We start from the raw sequence: 21,703 nt of genomic DNA, 5'->3' as shown, positions 1-21,703 counted from the left end.
ATCGTGATCACTAACCTTTCCGTTTGACGCTGAGGTTGCCCTCATCTAAGACATCATCATCCAGTAGAAGATATGAGATTAGAACGTTTTTTCTTAAGATGCTGCCCGCGTTGATACATTACCACTCTTGCTCGTGGGTGAAAGCAGTATGCTTCAGGCTGTCTGCCTTCCTCCGTTTAATAACTCCAACGTGAATATTATTTTAAGGGAAGAGTTCAGATGCTAGTGAGGTAAGCAACAATTGGACATCAAAGAGGCCAATGAGGAGATGAACAGAATTAGGCCAATATTGTATGTCAGCCAGCTGTAAAACCACAATTTGCTTGTAGCCTAGTAGGAAGCAACTTCACTTTGCTGGTGTTTCAGTGCAGGATCAATAGCACCTTTCTGATAATTGGTTAGGGGCAAGATTAATACCATTCTACTGATGTAGTCAGCGTAAAGGGCATTGATTCAAGTGTGATTAAGGGGGATGCGTCTTTATTGTCATTACTATAAACTTTTCCAGGTTCAAGACTGAATGTTCTAGTCCGTTATTGTTACTAGTATACTTTGATGTTTTCTGATTCCCATTTTTTAATGAAATTATTCAAATGTCGATGTGAAACCCTAATTAGGTTAGAAGTTGCTACTTGTAGAAACACTAAGAAAATGAGTCACGTATTGTCCTGTCCTGTTTTTCAATGCTAATATCTGCAGTTCTGTTTTATCCTAGCACTGGATACGGTGAATGCTTACTTGATGAACCAATATCAAGAACTTACATTTTGGATCAGCAACTTCCCGGTGTTATGTACAATGTAAATAAGCAATGTGAGTTAATTTTTGGACCGGGATCTCAGGTGTGCCCATATATGGTTAGTACCTTTATATTCTTAATGCATGTTGGAAACCAAACATTACTAATTTCTATCCGTTTTAATGTGTGTTGTTATAAATACCCCTGCACACATGCTATTGTCTAAATCTGCAATCTTTTCAGTAGAATGTAGAGGCTTACTGCTTTAAACGGCTAGTAATATACTAGCTACTAATATTATTTTTTTTAATAATAACTTTATTTCATATAGAACTTTTCTCCCAATGGCACTAAAAGTGCTTGTGATATACATAGAATTTTACAGGCACAGTCCCTGCCCTGCAGAGCTTACAATCCATGTTTGGTGCCTGAATCACTGGAAGATAGTGACTTGCCCAAGACCACAAGGACCGAACAGAGGGGTGTGAACTGGGCTGCCCTGCTTCAAAGTCACTATCATTGTTTTCAGGGCCAGTGACTTTAATCACTGAGCCATTCCTTCAGCCCATTTATTTTTGAGGGACTTGTGTGATGGTAAACACTGTGCTGTAATCATAGAGGTTGTGGTCATTCATTGATTTATCAAATCTCGTTTTGGGGGTCATTCATGTCTAGTTAAAATGCATGCAATGCCCCTACGTGCAGACTTATTAACACAATGCCATTAGGGTTGGGAAAGTGCATTATTAAAGTGCATCACAGGCCATTTCCCTTAATCAGACACTTGTATATGACGCATCAAACTGTAGATGGCTTAACATTGTGTTACTCTGTGTTTGTTTGTAACGTGAAGCAAATGCAATGCAGACGACTTTGGTGCATTAACATGGAGGGACCACACAAGGGCTGCCGCACTCAACACACGCCGTGGGCGGATGGCACTGAATGTGAGCCTGGAAAGGTTGGATATTCTCCTATTACTTTCATTCTTTGCACCTTTTTGTGTTTGTTCTGATGTATCAATATGATTTGACTCCAATGTATTTTTCCTGCCTTGTAAATGTGTTTGTAGGTTTTAATACCTTTTCATAGACCAACAGAGAGGGTCTCTTCTACTTCTTTGCCTGTATTTGTTTTATTTATTTTTAAAGAACCTAAAATATTCTTTCTATCCTTAGGCAGGTGCATTATTATTATTAGAGTTGAAAGAAAAAAAATTAAATGATAAAATAAAGTAATTTGGTTAATGTTTTGGTTCATGATGAGGAGCTTGTATCTCGGAGGTGCTGATGTCACTTTATACAGGAAGCAGCAGTGAGACTTCAGCACAATGAGGCTGGGATTTCCCACAGTTACACATCACTGCTTCCGAATCACAGATCTCAGTCATGCATTGTGGAGAAACCTTCCTGCGATTTTCCTTTATCAGAAATGAGGCTTTTAGGTCGTTGCCTCCAAAACGTAAACAGAATGTGTAGAGAAATAGACAATTGTGGCTGATAAAGCCAGAAGCTAGGTATCTTCCCGTTGTAAATGCCAAAATGTGTATCCCAGGAGTTCTCAACTCCAGTCCTCAAGGTTTTCAGTGGCAATCAGTGCCTCCCTACTTCAGCACAGGGGGCTCAATCAATGGCTCAATAAAAGACTGAGCCACTTATTGAGCCACCAGTACTGAGGCTGGTATATGCAGAAACCGAGCCAGTTGGGGGGGCTTGAGGACTGGAGTTGAGAACCTCTGGTATAACCGATTAAATCCCATATTGGACCCTGATTTCTGGTCGTATTGTTTTCCCTGTGCTTTTTCTTCTATGTATGTTCCATACATTTTTTTTTTAATGCACCATATCTGCCCCATCTGCTGTATCTCCTCTCACAGGATTACCTGTTTATATACTACCCTTTAAAAAAAACCACTTAATCCCAGATGTTACCTGAACTCGGTAACGCCATAAAGGTACCTTACCAAGGAGGCCAATGATGTATCCCCTCCATTCTGTTATCCATTATTTTATGCAGCTTTATTATCTGTTTATTTATTTTTGGTACTAAATCTAGTTTGTGCTTTAATATTTCCATCAAAAGAAGGATATTTCCGGTGAAACATATCCCAGAACAAGTGAGCCCACAGGTCTGAATTTGTTCTTTGTTATATTACTCAGAATGTCTCCTAAAACATGACTGATCTGGTCATTCTTCTTGATACCAGATTTTTTTTTAAGGTCAAAGGGTCAATCCTTCCTAGGACACAAGTGCAATTGTTATATTTAGGGCAATATAATATTTTCGAAGCCCATTACACTCATTTTGACCTGCCAAGTGGCTCTGCCCCTTTAAACGATCGCTGGAATGCTCATGCATTCCAGTTTCTAACATTGAATATAAAAAGATCTCCAGAACTGAAGAGCTTGCTAATATATGATAGGGGGCATGATGCTCTAGAACAGGGCTCTTCAAATTGTGACTTCGGCCTCGCCCAGGGTGGGTAGAGGCGCGCTGGCACTCCAGCGCTGCGCCCTTCTCGGCCGTGCTTTTCCTGGCCGGCCAAGTGCATGCGCGTCTGGGGGCGCGGCCTCTACATCATGGAGTTGGTTCGCCCTTATTGGGCGAACCGCTCACGTGACGCGCTTGCGAGCGGCCATTTCAAATTTGCTCGCTCGGCAAGCGGCTGAGCGCCAAGCAGGCGCGCCCGCCCGCTCACGCAGGACACGTGCATTGTCGCAACGTGTCTAGCATGAGCGTGCGCACCCGCTCAGCGCCACCCTGGACGAGCCCTTATGGGGGGCCTGGAAGTGGCCCGTGGACTGTCTGCTTCTGCTAATTTCATTGTAGTTGCCTAGGCAGCAAAGTGCCCTTTTTAACACTGAAATTCACTTGTAAGGTAAGCATACAGTAAATTGTACAGGTGTTATACAGGCTTGTATAATGTTTACGTATAATAATTTGTAACTTTAAATGTATCCAACATTACATTACGATTGCGGTGCTTCTACATACGATTCTTTTTCTGATCCGGTCCCTTTGGAAACGCAGTTGAAGATCCCTGCTCCAGAAGACCACGTTGTTCAGATAGTGTGTGGGGAAAACAAGCACCAAAGTAAAAAACAGACAATGCAGAATTAGGTTATTATTGAACATGCATCATCTTCATCAATAAATAGTTACCATACAGTAGCTTTGCAACTTGACTATACAGGTTGTCCTTGTTATCCAACGTTTCACTTTACGACGGATGGCATATCCAACACTTTACAATGCAACCCTAAGTGCCGTTTTTCGATGCCGGAATGTGTTATCCAACGCTCACCGCCACTGATTGACATGGGACTCACTTTACAACGGTTTCACTATCCAACGCTACTTCCAGAACGGATTCCGTTAGATAACCGAGGAATGCCTGTACTAAATTGGTATTTGCTATGAAGCATTTAGGATGGAGTATTCACAATGGCTGTCCAGTGTTTACATTTTTGGCGAGGCTCCAGTTTGACCACCAATGGTTATGAGATCTTTCTATTTCAGAGAACATAATATGGCTTTATATTTAGGTAATGGCAACCTATTAAGAGAGCATTCCCTGATAACAAATGCCCAGCTGAAAGAGGTTGCTACAATTGGGCAATCATGAACAAAATGTCCATCCTGGATGTCATTATTGCTATAAAAATTGAAATGGCACTTGTTGATAAGGAAAGAATGTAATTCTCCCAGTGGAACAGAAATTCCATTCATGTTCTATATGAGAAAGTATTGAGTTACTGACATTGTTGAGAGTTATTGTCTCCCCTTGACCCTCCGGTGGAACAAGCATGGTTAAGAAAGGTTCAAGGTTGGGAAACTAAATAACCCTGCGTGTTCTATAAGGTTTCATAAAATAGAAACAATCTAGATTTGTCATTAGTCTACAAACAAGTGTAACTAAATATTCCTTGACTAATTACGCTTTTGTTAGATGTCTTTTTTTTTTAACCGTAAATACATTATGCCGTGTTATTATGGACTGTAGTTTTAGTTCAGTTTACTAAACAAATGTTACTAATTTACCTATAATTAAGTCATATTATTTTTTGCTTTTAAAGTAATCTGTGTTAACCTAGATAGGGAGATAAGATGTTATGATGGCTTGAACTGGGTAATACAGAGCTTGTTTGAAAGCAGTTATAGATACAGGCATACCCCGGTATAAGGACACTCACTTTAAGTAAACTCGCGAGTAAGGACATATCGCCCAACAGGCAAACGGCAGATCACGCATGCGCCTGTCAGCACGTCCTGAACAGCAATACCAGCTCCCTACCTGTACCGAAGCTGTGCGCAAGCGGGGAGACTATAGAGCCTGTTACAAATGCGTTATTTACATCAGTTATACACGTATATGACGATTGCAGTACAGTACATGCATCGATAAGTGGAAAAAAGGTAGTGCTTCACTTTAAGTACATTTTCACTTTACATACATGCTCTGGACCCATTGCGTACGTTAATGCGGTGTATGCCTGTATACTATAGTGTTTCATATGTACATATTTAAAGTCATTTTACAGTTGGATAATCTTGGCCTTAATCTAATGAAAACAACGCTGCCAGTTAACCTCCTGCTAAGTGTCTTCTACCACTCAGCTCAGGTCCCTGTTTATTCTGACACAAATGCTGTATTCAAACTGTAAATGTGAGCAATGGACATCTACTAAATTATTAAAGAGAAACCCAACAATGCAACATCTGCACTTACTGTTAATACGCCTTGTTTAATGAAAGATACATTTTTACCTATCTCCCTTAGTTTAAAAGAAATAAATAATATAAGATGGATCCTAACCCAAGAGGAATCGTCTTCAAGCTCAATCTTGCAGCTGTGCATTAGCATGGATCAAGCACTGAGTGAAGGAGCGGTCATGCTCTTTCTGTAGATTACTGCTGCAACCTTAGTGATATAACCAGCAATAAAACCCATGGGGCTCATTTATCAAACACAAAGTCCTGCAAAGTAAAACACAATCATGATAATGTCTGTGCCCTTTATATTCTGTCTATTAAACTTATTTATGGCTAAATCCAGCTACTGCCCCAGTCACAAAAGGTGATAAGGTCACTGCATATTTTCTAAGTGACATTAGCTCAGCTCCCTGTACCCGTCTTATGCTCCTCACCTCTCGTTGTCTCCACTTATGGCTCCACTAGTACTTTCCCACCTAACTATTTTACTATCTACAGTCTCCTCCTTTGTGGCGCAGCTATATTCTCCCCTCATGTCTTTGGGGACAACCCCCTCCCTCTTTGCCAAGCTCCCGTACAGCCATCACAGTGTCTTTTCTCCTAGGCCTTATCTCTGCCCTGTTGTGTCTTCTGCACTCTGGTCTAAATTCATTAAAGGTTTATTATATACAGGTAGCTGCGTTCAAATTTGATGTTAAAGTGAGATTGCAGCGATATTTTTGGGAATTACTACCGTATTCGCTAAGAATGGTTTATTCATAATTTTTTTGCGATGCAGCACTTTTGCATTTATGAAAAATGCTGTTTTTAAAAGTAAATAATGCTAGTGATTTAAAATAAGCGATAACGCATTTAAATTTGCATTTATCAGTACTAGCGATACAACTGTGGAGGTGGCGGGATATCACGCATGGTGATATCGTACCATAGGGCTATGTTATAGGATTTCTTACAAATCCCCTATGGTAGAAAACTATTTAATACCTTTGATTCCTGAGGCTACAAATGCATTGCAAAGGAATGTCTTCCAGGAGCAGAGGGGGGTGATAAATATTGGCGATATCAAAGTTTGGTGAATAACATGTGAATAAGTAATTTGGCATCAACAGCACATTTGTAAACAATGCACTCAAAATCACACTTGATCAAGGTCTCAGAGCAGACTGAAACATCCATCCTTCTTTAATAAATCCTGATAACGTTTGTAAACACCTGTGAGTGTCCGAAGTATTTTATATACACTGTATATATAATATCGCCGCAGCAAAAAGCCCCTTTAATGCTGGCAATACAACTTTAGGTAATAGGTCTATAAATAAAATTGATGTTGAACAACTATAATGCCTATTTGTTTCATCTATCGGCCTCTGTGTCTTCTGTCCCAGTCCCTCTCAGTCTCTCGTCTTTACTTTTGCTCTCCTTCTCAATCTAGATATCTACCACTTTGGCTCCTCCTCTCTGGTCTGTCACTCCTGTGACATCACTGGGGGTGTCACTTAGGTTTTTGGCTCTAATTTTTTTCGCACATGGGTGTGGTGTGGGTTATATCTGGGTTTGCTTGTCACTTATTTATTTGCTCTTGAGAAAGGCCCCAGTGGGGACCTAAACGTTGAGTCAATAAATTTCACTTTTTTGGCATATTGGAAGGAGTGCCTGTCCCTATTTACCCCTTTCTGTATCTTTTTGGACAGTATGCACCCCCCTTTACCATTACATACAGCTTTAGTGAATAGGTCAATAAATAAAATTGACGTTAAACAACTATAATGCCTATTTGTTTCATTTATCGACCTTTAGCATATCTAGGCCTCTGTGTCTCTCAGTCACTAGTCTCTACTTTTGCACTCCCTCTCAATCTAGAAGTCTACTCACACACCTTCTTGGAAGTGTTATGTACATGGACGGCGCTCTACAAATAAGGATATACGTACTGTTAATCTTTTTGAGCATTATTGCTTCCTTCCATTTATACTATGAAAATGAATATAATAATAATCACCATGATCTCAAAAACAAATTCAATACATTGATCAGTGCAGCTCATGAAATATGATACAATCACAATGTCCATTGTGACGTTGTTTCCCCATAAACTAAAGCTACTTCATAATGGGGATAATTCACAAAATATGGATGCTGATCACCAGTAAGCTCTAAACCACTGGAACACCAACTATAAAACTCCTTCTGTGGTAGAGAGTTTTCCTGTCCATTAAGAAAGTTACACAATCAACCGTATAGGTATTGTCTGTAGAGTGGGATTGCTTTGTGCGCTACTTATCAGTCTCAGTCTGGTGTTGTTTTTTTACTCCTGTACAGTAGATCTCAATACATAAATAACAATTCTAGTAAGGAGGACTGTTGGTTGGCTTGAAGTTCCTAGAAAGTCCATGTGCTCTTTAACTTCATATTTACTTATAAATGTATAATGTGCATATTTATGTTTAGAGTAATGGCGAATTTGTTTTGGTATTTATAAAAAGAATTTTTTTTTAGCCCATACTCAAAAGTACTCGAATTCTTTCAACTCCTATGCCTTCAAGCCAACTGTGTATATTGCATTCGCCTTACTTTTTGTAATTCTCTATGTTCTCTACAGCACTGCAAGTATGGAGTTTGTATTCCTAAAGAACGTGACATAACAGTAACTGATGGTTCTTGGGGATCCTGGAGTCCGTTCGGAGCCTGTTCTAGATCCTGTGCTGGTGGTATAAAAACTTCAATCCGAGAATGCAACAGGCCAGAGTAAATGTTTTCCAAGTATTTGTTTTTTGCTATTCCATTGATAGTCTTACATTCTATTGTATTTAAAGCAAAGGTAGCAATTTTGTTTTCAAAAGAATATGGTGTACGTTTAGAATCATTAAGCACACATGAATACTTTTTCATTTGTTTCTAATTAATATAAGCTAAAGTTGCATTCCAACTTACTCAAGTGTTTAGTTGTGCTGCACAGTAAGCGGAAGTTGGGTTGCCAGGTGGCTTCTCCAAAAATACTGGACACAATGGGGAAAGGTGTGACACGCTTGAGACACACACACCCACCCACCCCTCTCACCTCTCTTCGTGTCATGCTGGTTCCTCCTCTCATTGGCCCACCCCAAGCTCCTGACACCACCTGATTGGCTACTGCTGGGTAATGAAGCCAGTCAGGATGGAAGAAGCTGCCCAGCCCCCTAGCAACAGCCCTGCTTGGGGAAATCTTGCAGCCCCCCATGCCGGTCAAGTTTCTATGTCCAGAGAGGTAATACCGTTATACACATACATGTCCAGAGTAGTGATACTGGACACACATGTCCAGGGTTACCTCAAATTTCTTACTGGACAGTGTCCAAACACAGGACAGTCCGGTTGAATATCGGACACTTGGCAACCCTACATGGAAGTGATGTTAATATGTAATTACCAGTACTAAATGTAAAAATCTTTAACGTTTATTGTAAATGTGACCCACATCACATCCTATCTGTTTGTGATCATAGCATTATTTATTCTCCCTAATGCATCGACATTAATTACACGACCAGTTATAAGATGGTATTAATGCTTGTGACAATTAATAACATAGACGTCTTGATAATGCTATGACCTGTATTAAACATGTTGCATATCATTTTCCCAGACCTAGAAATGGTGGTAAATATTGTGTTGGACGCAGAATGAAATTTAAATCCTGCAATACTGAACCATGTTCCAAGCAAAAGAAAGACTTTAGAGAAGAGCAGTGTGCAGACTTCGATGGCAAGCATTTCAATATCAACGGTCTACCGCCAAACGTGCGTTGGGTTCCTAAATATAGTGGAAGTAAGTATTGGCAGACTGCGTCTTCCGCTTATTCTCTGCCGCTGCGGCAAACCCAGTGTTGACAAACGACTTCTATCTCTTTACAGTTTTAATGAAAGACCGCTGCAAGCTATTTTGCCGTGTAGCAGGAAGCACAGCCTATTATCAGCTCAGGGACAGAGTTGTCGATGGAACGTCATGCGGACCAGAAACAAATGATATCTGTGTGCAAGGACTCTGCCGGGTAAACATTTATACACAAACTACACACGCCGCAGACGTTATTGCTCCCCCTGGCTAGTGGGAGAAACTACCATTGAAAATGCATTAGCTGTGTGCAAAAAAGAGGGCGGGGCCAACACGCCTGCGGGGGGGCACTAATCTCGGCTACATCTGTTCTTGCTGAGTAAAAAAATCTTTTTTTTTATTTTTTATTAAGTCACCGACCGGGCTGCTGTTTTTGCTACTTTAAGAAGGCAAAATAGCTAACCTAATTTTTCACTGGCTTTTTAAAACTTTGATCAAAAACGGCAGCAAAGTGAATTTTGGCAGGTTCTCGCGTCTCTAGTTTTTTGGAATGATACATATGAAAAAGGCAGGGGAGCACACACAATTGTGACCTTTTTGTGCTTGTCTAGAGAAAAAGTACTTGTACGACAGCCACACATTAGATCCTGTGTGGTGGCTTTCTCTGGAATTGTCATTTTAGAATTTGGGGAGTTTTTTGTGGCTTTTTACCCTCAAAAAAGCCTATGTATGTGAAAAGCAAGTTACCCATACTGCTACTCTATGCATTTTTTTTTTAAATTATGCTCTATGCGTAAGTAATGAAATCATGATTGCTTTGTCCTTTTTGAAAACAAAAATAGTACAAAAAGCAATTTTAAAAAGTACAATTACTCACTATGTATTAAAGTGAATACAAAAATGCCCAAGAAGACAATTTAAAGCAGCAATACATTCAGACGCCTTTTTTTTAGTTTAATAAACCAGTTTTGTAGTATTAGATAATACTTACTGCAAAAAAATAAAAAATAAAATCCCCCCACTCTTTATACCCTTTTCAAGGATTTTTAATGTATTAAGCTTCCTTGGGTTGCGATAGCAACCATTTACAAAGGCACAGCACTTCCTCTTTTGAAATAAACAGCCATGCTGTGAGCCCGGGGAAGCAGTATCTTTGCTGATCGATCATGGGAGAATGGATCAGCAGCTTTAGGTAATTACATTTCCTTAAAGCTAAGCAACTGCTGCATCTATTCAAACAAATAAAAAACAAATGCAAACTGTATTGCCACTTGAAGCTGACGCGGTCTGAACCAGGGGTGGGAAACGCCAGTCCTCAAGGGCCACCAACAGGTCAGGTTTTCTGGATATCCCTGCTTCAGCACAAGTGGCTCAATCAGAGCCACTTGTGCTGTAGCAGGGATATCCTGAAAACCTGACCTGTTGGTGGCCCTTGAGCACTGAAGTTGCCGACCCCTGCATTAAATTGTACCTGTCTTATGTTGGCAGACATATTAGAGTTCGTTTAACGGCTGTTCTTAGTTTAACCACACTTCTTAATAATGCGCCGACAGGAACCAGAAGCAGATTTAGCTAAATTACAAGCACCCACCATCTCCATCACGTTTTGGGGAGGAATCAATAACGGCAATTGTTACAGTTTAATGCGCAGAGACCACCTGGCAATGCTGGCTCTTCAGGAAAATAGACCTAATCCCCACCGAAGAAGAGAGAAAACTTCTAGAGTTCGAGTTAATGTTTTTGGCATGCCGGATGTAAATGAGAACTTTGGCTGCCTCTCTGTTAAATGCATGCTTTCTTTTCCTCTTGGCGAGCTGGCTGCGTGATTCCTCTATTATGATGTTCTAGAGCTAGCTTCTGTTGCAGACTGATTTTGTGCCGCGCTAAGGTTATGCAGGCGTAATTATAACACACATGTAATGTTTACACACAGGCGTATGATTGCGCAAGATGTTAAAATGACACTTAGCCAATGGCCTAAATCTAGGACCTTATCATAGTCATTTAAGAACCGTTGTTAGCGACTGTTGTGCTAAACGCTAATTCTAAAAACAATGTTTAAGTATATTTATAATTATTCTTTAAATAAGCTGAAGTTTGTTAAAGCTGATTTTTGGATATTCGGGCTATGACCAATGAATATATTTAATAAAATAATTTTTATATTTTTATATAAGATACAGCAAATAAAAATACCACCACTTGTGGTGCATTTGCGTGTCTCTGACAGGTCTGCAACTCGGTTTTTCCCCATTATCGCTCAGTGCTTCCACTGCAGCAAGGGATTCTGGATAATGACATGCAAATGTGCACTCACAGTATACCAGATAGGGTAATATAAGGAAAGAACGCTGAGCATGTTTTGAGGGAGACCATGCTTTTAGCAATTTTCTCTTTTAATGATTATTCATGATTCCTTTAGGCCTCATTAGGTTTTTTTTATATAAAGAATGTAAATAATAATCTGGCTATCATTTTGCAATGTAGAGTAAAAGCTGGTTTCTTTTTCTAATGATTTTTACATTAAAAAATTTGCTCTGCCACTTTAAGGTCTATTATTTGGAGGCAGTCGGTTAAAAAAGTAGCTATTGAACTGAGCATTTTAATCACACTGTTTAAACAGGTGGAGACACAGGAAAACAGTAGTTAGCAGTAGCATGATATATTGTTTCATGCTAGAATGAGTATTCAGGTGCTTGGTGTAGCGTATTCTAGCCTCTCTTATGCATGCATTCCCACATACTCTACTTGCTTAAAGCAACAGGCCAAGCTGCCGTCCCCCCCCCCCCCCCCCACCCCCTCTTCAATATGTGCATCAATTTAATCCACACAATGATATGTACAGTAATTAGCTAAGTTGCCGATCGATCCGTTCTCCTGTGATCGATTGGCTAAGATTCGGCTTGGAGGTTCACTAAATGGCCGTATTGACTCAGTATCTGTGACTTTGTAAATGGAAACAAAAAATGCTTGTTGCATTATAATACATAAAAAATGTCATTCAGAGTTGGGTTTTTTTTGTTTTGTTTTTTTTAAACACAGGATATTGCTTGGCCTGCAGCTTTAAATCGGCAAGCTTCGGCAAAGTTCACCAAGCAATACAAGTCGATGTACTGTACATTAGCCATTTATATTTTGCAATTGGGAGAAATTCTAGCAAAGTCAAGAATATTCTGGCAACATTGCTGTCAAAAATGGCAAAATTGGTGACATTTCTTTTGTTTGCAAGCAGTATGACCTTTTGCGCATTTTTAGGAAATGTTCTCAAGATGTTGGCAAACGGTTTACTAAACACTTTTGAAGTCATCTCTACTGGATAGGTGTAAATTTGCTGTAAAATATACCGGTAGATCCTCTGTATATTCAATGTTAAAGAAGTATAAATATAAGTAACATTTTTACATGGACCACTGGGAAGAAGGATTTTCTGAATTTTCAGTTAATATGACCTTGTTATCTAAAATAACTCCTTTTACAATAGCAAACATTCATGCTATTCAGAAATAGCTCCTGTTATTTAGAAGTATTTTCCGTTATTTAGAAATACAGTAACTCCAGTTAACTGTATTCTGATTAACTGAATTACGAGAGTGAGTAATATGACTACTAATAAGGAATTATTGACCTTTTCACTCCCTTAATAGCTTGAATTGCAAGTCCCATTGTTAGCACATTATTCACCACCTTAATACCATAATCCATTCTATCTAGCCCCCATTTTTTCTTACAGGATTCGAAGTGGGGGTCCTTCAGAGCTGAACCGTGCTATTTGTAGCCATGGGGACTCCCCGATTTCCGGAGATACTGGTGAAGTTACCGGTACGACTTCCTGATTTTTAAAGGGAATTTAAATGGGCGACCAGTAGGAGCGCAGCAGATGATATTGCAGCTTCCTATTGGTCCAAGATTTGGCAGCCATTTTGTTTCCCCTGGAGGGTGCTTTAAACCCGGTAACTTCACCTGTAAGTATCGCCGAAACCAGGGGATTCCCAGAGAGGAAAATAGTTGGGAGGTGGGGGATTGCTTCTTTTAATTAATTACTAAGATGTTGCAGAATTGTATTTTATTATTAATTTTGTACCGTCGCCATTTTTTTTATGGATCATTTACATGCGCCAATTTATTTTTTAAAGCAAGCTGGATGCGACCATGTCCTAAATTCAAAAGCCAGAAGAGATAAGTGTGGTGTTTGTGGTGGAGACAACTCATCATGCAAAACTATTGCTGGAACGTATAATATAGTACATTATGGTAAGCAACATAATCAACTATTGAGAAATGCAATATGCTGAAACAAAGATCAATCCAAGAGGAAATTGTACTAAAATATTCTCAATATTCAATATTAGGCTCTCCACCCACTCCCTTCTGTCTCATACTCAAAATAATTCCACAATTTATTATATATGTTAATTTAATAATGAAAAAATATATAAATTTAATAATATGGGCCATATTTACTGAGCGCTGGAAGACACCCAATGGCCCATTAAATTTAATGGGTCTTTTGGCACCTTTTAGTAAATATGGCCCAATATCCTTTACCATCCACATGCATATTAGGGCAAGATCCACAAAGCTCTGTTAAATCAGACCTCATATGGTCATATTATCTAAATACTCTGAAGAAATAACGCTAAAAATAAGGCTATGTCAGTTAAAATATACCTGGTGTGTTACAACCATCCAGACTGTGTAAAATCCCTATGTCAGGGTCTGGATATGAATAACGGCAAGCTTAGATAGGGCCTAACGAAGGTAATATCCTGCGTTACCCTATGCATTTATTTATCACCAACAGCCGTTGTGGTTAACGCAATGCTGTTTCTGGGAGAAAACTTGACTTAACATTACGTTATTGACCTTTGAAAATATGCAGTTATGTCACTTAACGTGGCTTAGGTTATCTGTCCCTTCATATTCATCATACAGTACCAGACACATTGAAGAAAACCATAATCCGTTTGAGAATAAATCATTTTTTTGTGAAAGTAGGGACATATGTAATTAATTAGTCTTTTTCGTTTTCTCTATCAATCAGTGTGTGCTGGAGCTTTTTTGGGGTTTCCACTTTTACTAGCAGAGTTAAAGGTATAACCAAAGCCAAGCTATATAAACTGTGCTACACCATTGTTTTAGAAGTGATACTTCTACCATATTATTAAAATAGGAATACATTTTCACTGTGCACTTACTGTACAACCCTGTAAAAGTGAATTGCTCTGTTTTGAAGGTACTGTAGGCCATATGCAAATATCTATACACTCTCAGCAATGCATTGTATAGCGCCTTTGATTAGTTATGGTGATACTTCCGTATTTATTCAGAAATTGGATTTAGACAAAATACATACATTTTCTATATTGGTTTGCAGGCTACAATACGGTGGTTCGTATTCCAGCTGGTGCTACAAACATCGATGTACGACAGCACAGTTACTCAGAGAAGCCAGAGGATGATAACTACCTCGGTGAGACTACATTCTATTTGTATTCCATAGAGTAACATTAAGTACAGACTTGTACTTCACACTTGGCCAGCTTTGCTGTCGTCTGATTACAGATATACTGTACATATTTCATTGGGAGAGACATCCCCAAGAAGGCAATTAAATTTGTTACTGTATTAACTCATGTTTCCAACTGTGCATTCAACATTCTTGTTCTGCCTTTTCAATTGAAAATGTAATGTTATGCTACAAAGTACCCCTCATGATGGCTCTGTGGGGATAGGATTAGGATGGCATATTTTGTTACACTCTTAGTTTGCTTTCATATCAACGTTTGAACCTGGGGGTTTCCTGTGGAACTTAACCATAGTATTTTTTTAGCCCCAGTGAACCCCAATTTCCTGGGATATTAATTGATGTAGTTGCTGTGTTTTCTCTCGCATTCGGGAAATTAAAATGGCCACCAAATCGAGCTTGATCCTGCCGGCCAATAGCCTGGCATGGGGGTAATAATATTTCCGTTTCCGACTGGGCAACTGTGGCCGCCATCTTTGAATATGCAGGAAGAACACAGGCAACTAAAACAGTATCTCCATTCGGGAACCAGAGCTAAACATAGCGCTGTTCAGCAACGGGAGGACCCAACCGATTGAAATTCTGTGACAATAAAAAAATCGATATTATTAATTATGCATGTGTTCCAGCCTAAGGCTGCGTCCATGGTTAGTGATATGCGTGCTGAGGCGCGCGGAGGCTGAGGGAAAGCGGGTACTTTCCCTGGCCTTAGACCGCGCGCCATCCGGGGGCGTGTCGGGAGCGTGTCAGGGGGCGGGCCAGTGACGTCACGGAGCTGGTTCGCCCTCATTGGGCGAACCGCTCACGTGACCGGTCCTGCGCTCCGGCAAGCGCGAAAATGTAAAATTTTGCTAAGCGAGCCCCTGCTAAAGCCGCTCTCATTGCGGCCTGCAGGGGCTCAGTGCCGAGCGTAAGCTCGCCTCCACATGGGTCAGCGCATAAGCGCTTATCATGTCCGAGGCCTAAAGCATGTTCTCTGCTATTTTCTACTGGTATGTTAACTTTCAAGTTAGATTGTTGACTTGGCACTAAAACAATAATTGTTATTGTAGATTATGGGGGTCTGTATCCAGCAGATCAGATTACTGTACATTTTAAAGAAGACAGATTATTTTTTGTATTTCAGGCTGGGATCTGCTATTCATTAAACAGTGATATTGCCGATTGGGGCACTATCGTATGGAAACACCTATTGAAGTCAGTGGGAGTTTCAATTGGCACTTTCACAGACTAATGAATAACCCCAATGAGGTTTATATATGGGTTATTGCAACTCCAGTACACCTTGATGGCACTGCTGCTGTGAATGTGTATGGCATTTGTTTTTCTAAGAAAGATCTGCCCAGAAAAACATCAGATCAGCTATCTAGTGATGTTATCAGATCCTTTCAACCAGAACTGACATTGCTTTTCTCTGTTGTGTATGTAGTGTTATTTTCCAATCATTCCGCAAGTACAAACAGTTCGAATCACGGTTTTGTTTCAGTAACACAAATATCCTGTTGTACTTTGCAGTAGGAGGTGCCCACGCCAGCATCTTGATGTGTGCAGTTTAAACACAGTGTGATGTCTGAGGGACTGGAACAGGCTTGGGACGTTCTGTGGGACACATGGCTGCACTATTGAGTGCATTTTGTCTTAAGTGTGCTTTGTTATTTTAGGGCTTTTGTCAGTTTTATATATTTGGTTCAAGTTCAAACTGATGAATCCAAAAGGATATTAAAGCTCTGCATGTATTGATGGTTCTGTACGTCCTTGATCAAAATGTGGCAATCTACTGTACATTATGCAGTAAGGCATAACTTTATTATGTCTGTGAAAATATGACAGGATGTGGGCTAAATTGACTAATAGTTATTCTTGTTGAAAACTGTACCATGCAGTAATGCTGATCATGTATGAAAAAGCCAACTTAAACTGTAACTATAAACTGTGTCTTGACAAATGCATCAATATAGCACTTTTATACTGTATTTCTGAACACGTACAATAAATCTAATAAGGGTCCTTTAGCTTTCTAATTATTTCACGAAAGACCAGTTCAACATCCAATAACACAGGAAAGTATTGAGAAGTATGGTGTAAAACACCATCCTTGTATTTTTATTTATTTATAAAAATGTTTTACCAGGAAGTAATACATGGAGAGTTAGTTACCTCTCGTTTTCCAGTATTATTTATTTATAAAATATTTTACAAGGAAGTAATACATTGAGAGTTACCTCTCGTTTTCAAGTATGTCCTGGGCACAGAGTAAAACAAATAGTACATGGTTACAAATACAGTTACATAAATGAACAGGGTATACATTATATACAAGACATTGCGTGCACAGTTAAAGAAAATGTGTATTATGAGCGTATGAAACAGTTACAGACCAGGTTAAAATGTGAGACAGCCTTAGATTTGAAAGAACTTAAACTGGTGGTGGATGTGAGAGTCTCTGGTAGGTTGTTCCAGTTTTGGGGTGCACGGAAGGAGAAGGAGGAACGTCCGGATACTTTGTTGAGCCTTGGGACCATGAATAGTCTTTTGGAGTCTGATCTCAGGTGATAAGTGCTGCAGGTGGTAGGGGTGAGAAGCTTGTTCAGGTAGCTGGGTAGCTTGCCCATGAAGAATTAAAAGGCAAGACAGGAAAGGTGTCCTTGTTAAATGTAGTAGTCTGTTTTCTGTGTACATTTCAAGCGTTCTTTAGTAATTGAGGTTTTGATATGTATGCCTGTGAAACAACGTAAATGCTCTATTTTGATTTATATTTTCTTTAATGTATTCCAAAGCTATTTTTTCAACTGCACGTCTAGAAGCTTATTTTGCTATGTTTATTCTTCTTTTTAGGACTAAAGGTTAATTTATCAGTCCTCTCAGCCAAATATTGTTTATGTTTTACTATTTCAAAATCTACCCACATTTTACTATTGAACGTTTCAGTGGTTCCACTGAAGAAGTCTTTTTGGAATATGGTTGAGCGAGCATTGTGGGTTTTTCAGTCCGTTGCATTTTTAACATGTACAGTGGCGAGAACCCCTCAGGATTTTCTCATATTTCAAACCTAAAATGTTGTTAGATCTTAATCTAAGTCCTAATAATAGATAAAGATAACCTGATCAAACAAATGACACAAATACATGATACTTTTTCAACATTTATTTATCCACAAATGATTCAACATTCAATATCCACATGTGAGAAAGTATGTGAACCTTTAGGCCTTGTCCAGGGGGATGCTGAGCGGGCGCTCGCGCACAGCCTGATCACTCGCAGCACGGTAAAACACATTGCTAAAATGTGTTTGTCTAGCGTGAGCCCGCGCGTGCATGTGCCCGTGAGCCCACGGCGCTCAGTTGCTTGGCGAGACAAATCAATTTGATTTGCCGTTCACTGGCACGTCATGTGAGTGGTTTGCCCAATGAGGGCAAACCAGCTCTGTGATGTCATGGCCGTGCCTTTCGACATGCCCCCCTACACATGCAACAAGCAGGACATAAATCCCCCAAGCAAAATGAGCGCCGAGCTCGAGCGCCAACGCGCTTTCATTCACACTGGCGCAGCCTTAGATTCAGTACCTGGTGGCGCCCCCTTTAGATTCCATACCTGATGGTGCCCCCTTTAGATTCCGTACCTGGTGGCGCCCCCTTTAGATTCCATACCTGATGGTGCCCCCTTTAGATTCCATACCTGATGGTGCCCCCTTTAGATTCAGTACCTGGTGGCGCCCCCTTGAGCAGCAATAACTTCAACTAAGCATTTCCTGTAACTGCTGGTCAGTCTCTCACATAGAGTTTGAGGAATTTTGGCCCGTTCCTCCTTACAGAACTGCATAAACATAGTAACATTTGAGGGCTTCTTTGCATGTACAGCTCGCTTCAAGTCCTATTACAACATTTCGATGGGGTTTAGGTCTGGTCTTTGACTAGACCATTCTGAAACGCAGATTTTCCTTTTCTGCCGCCATTCTTTTGTAGATCTGGTTGTATGTTTAGGATCATTGTCTTGCTGCATGACCCACATTCGGTTCAGCTTCACACTCCCACCACCATGCTTGACGGTTGGGATGAGGTTCTTTTGTTCGAATGCAGTGTTTGGTTTACGCCAAACATAACGCTTCTCATTGAGGCAAAAAAGTTCTACCTTTGACTCGTCTGTGCAGTATTGTGCCAGTAGTCTTGTGGATCATCTATGTGCTCTTTTTGCAAACTTCAGACAGGCAGCAATATTCTTTTTAGAGTGCAGTGGTTTCCTCCTGGCTATCCTTCATCGAACACCTTTCTTGTTCAGTCTTTTAATGATAGCTCAGTTATCAACACTCACTTTAGTTAAGGCTAGAGGGGCTCTCAAATCTTTGAATGTTCCTGTGGGGTTATTTGTGACTTCCTGGATAATTTGCCAATATGTTCTTTGAGAGATTTTGGTAGGATGACAACTCCTGGGTAGAGTGACTGTGGTAATTAACTTCTTTATTTGTTGACTATCTGTCTGACATTGGATTTGTGGAGCCACAAATCCTTAGAAATGTTTTTGTAACACTTTCTAGATTGATAAGCATCAATAACTGCTTTTCTGAGGTCCTCAGATATTTCTATTGATGATGGCATGACGTGTTTCCACACGCGTGTATGTTGAAGACCAAACTCACAAAGTTTTTGATCTTTATATAGTATGGGGCCTCCCAAACTCATCCCTAAAGATCTATTTAATTATTTAAACACCTAATTCTAATTATCCCTTTTAATTTAGCTGATAAAACCAGGGTTTCACTTACTTTTGCACATACCCTAACTCTTAATTACTCATTATTTGTCTAATTCATACATCATTTAGTTTCAAAAGACGTGGAATTGGTTTATCTCTGTGGCTAAATGCCGCCTGGGACATGGTCGCGGTGAGACGTCCCCCGATCAAATGTACCGTTCTGCTTTTTCAGTACAGAGGACTCTGCTTTCTATAGCAACGTATTTCTACTGTGAAGCCGAAACGTTTTATGAATAAGAGATGCAAAAGAACACAAATAGTGCTCCGGGGCAGCAGCTAGTGCCAATGTACAGTCTTGTTCTGCTCTCAATGTAATCAACACAACCTCGGCCCCTTAACCCGAGCCCCACATTACCATTCATCTTGTTGAAATAAACAGCTTTCCTGAGAACAATGAATAAAATAAAGATTTGTCATAGCGGGCCAGCACTTGGAGATCATCTATTCATATGCAAGCTATATAGATGCAAATGAAAAAGTGTGCATGCATATACTTATTTCACAGCTCACTGAGTGTGAAAGCTAAAACCATGGGCTTTGTGAACCTTGTAGCAGTTACTTGACAGCTCTGGAGGAATTTAACGTTGTCATCAAGCTTGAAGTGTGTAAATGTTTACCCATTGGTGGAAGAAGGGGCACACAAAAAAAAAACACCAGCGAGAAAATGGCTTTATGGATTTAAAAGAAATACTTGCAGTGTGCAGCTGTACGAAAGGATGCTCTAAAATCTGTATCCTATTCGCTATGACAAAAATGTGCATGCAAATAAAAATGTTAATAATTAATTGTAATGCAAAAAAAAAACACAATAAATAGTGCTTAACAGATCAAGCAGGGCTAAGGAAAAGTGGAGAAGCATGCAAGTTGACAAAAAATGTACAAATTTTTGGAGATAACTCCACTGTTCCTTAGCACTGCCAAATGCAACTTCTACTCCTTCTGGTATCAACCCCTCCAACCTCATACCCATCCCCTGCCACCCTCCCTCCTCTCTCCCTTTCTCCTGTGCTCTTCGGAATGGTCGCTCCCTTTCTAACAAGTTCCTCTCTGTGCATGACTTCTTTCTCTCTCACTCTCTGTTCCTATTTGCTATAACTGAGACCTGGCTGACTCTGCTCTGGAAGCTGCCCTCTCTTATGGTGGCCTCTCTTTCTCCCACACTCCGTGCCCTGATGGCAGGGGTGGAGGCGTAGGGCTCCTCCTCTCCTCTCTCTGCCATTACTGTACCCTTCCTATTCCTCCATCTTTTGCTTTTCCCTCCTTTTCAGGCTCACACTGTCCAGATCTTCTCTCCTCTCCTTGTCCACGTGGCGGTAATCTATCATCCCACCTACCTCTACTCATCCCCCTTCTGTCTTTCTCTCTCACTTTGAATCCTGGCTATTTTTATTTCTCTCCTCAGACTCCCGTATTCTTCTCTTTGGGGACTTCAACTGCCACATTGATGACCCCTCTCTCGGGCTTCCCGCTTTCTCTCTCTAGCCTCTTCTTTTGGCCTTCAACAGTGGTTTGCAGCCAGCACCCACAAGGATGGCCACTCTCTAGACCTGGTTTTCACTAAAAACTTTTCTCTCTCTGATTTCTCCATTTCCCCTTTTCCTATTTCTGACCATCACCTCATCTCATTCTCTCTCTCTTGCTCTCGCTTCTCCCCTTCTCCATATCATCTACCCCTCGTTTCTGAAGAAACTTGCGCTCTATTAACCTACCAGCCTTTGATTCCACTTTACGCTCCTCCCTCTCCTCTACCAGTTCTGTTCCAGACCCTGACAACCTGGTCAGGAACTACAACTTTGCCCTATCCTCCTCTCTTGATCTACATGCCCCTATTTCTCTCTGCCGTTCTCGCCCTTCTAACCACAGACCCTGGCTAAATTCCCAGTCGTTCCTCTGAACACCTCTGGAGGAAATCTCACACTCTCGCAGACTTCCTTCTCTACAACTTTATACTATCCTGTTTCAACTCTGCCCTCTCTCAGGCTAAACAAACCTACTTTTCTTCACTAATCAACATGCACAAGTCTAACCCAGCTTTGCGCAAACTTTTTGAGCTGCGGCCCCCTTCCTGGGAGCTGCAGCGTTCGCGCCCCCCCCTCTCCCAATGTCTCCGTGTCATGTGACCTCACCGTGTCATTTCACGTGCATTGCTACGGCGACGTGTTGCCGAA

At 40.4% G+C, this 21,703-nt stretch overlaps 1 protein-coding gene across 3 annotated transcripts in view; it reads left to right on the top strand.

Annotated features, from left to right (window-relative positions):
- The window catches only part of ADAMTS9 (ADAM metallopeptidase with thrombospondin type 1 motif 9), a 170,698-nt gene that overhangs the window by 48,362 nt on the left and 100,633 nt on the right, over positions 1-21,703 (top strand). For all 3 annotated transcript variants that reach the window (XR_012788583.1, XM_075574259.1, XM_075574258.1), the window contains exons 10-16: positions 716-857; positions 1,593-1,700; positions 8,052-8,197; positions 9,075-9,256; positions 9,343-9,479; positions 13,396-13,513; positions 14,637-14,732. Coding sequence is in view for 2 of the 3 variants with exons in the window: in XM_075574259.1 (XP_075430374.1) it covers positions 716-857; positions 1,593-1,700; positions 8,052-8,197; positions 9,075-9,256; positions 9,343-9,479; positions 13,396-13,513; positions 14,637-14,732 (929 nt within the window). In the remaining variant the exon portion in view is untranslated. The remainder of the gene's footprint in view (positions 1-715; positions 858-1,592; positions 1,701-8,051; positions 8,198-9,074; positions 9,257-9,342; positions 9,480-13,395; positions 13,514-14,636; positions 14,733-21,703) is intronic.

The sequence above is a fragment of the Ascaphus truei genome, chromosome 17, assembly GCF_040206685.1.
Source record: "Ascaphus truei isolate aAscTru1 chromosome 17, aAscTru1.hap1, whole genome shotgun sequence".
Classification (NCBI taxonomy): Eukaryota; Metazoa; Chordata; class Amphibia; order Anura; family Ascaphidae; genus Ascaphus; species Ascaphus truei.
This window is presented reverse-complemented; position numbering and strand designations above follow the sequence as displayed.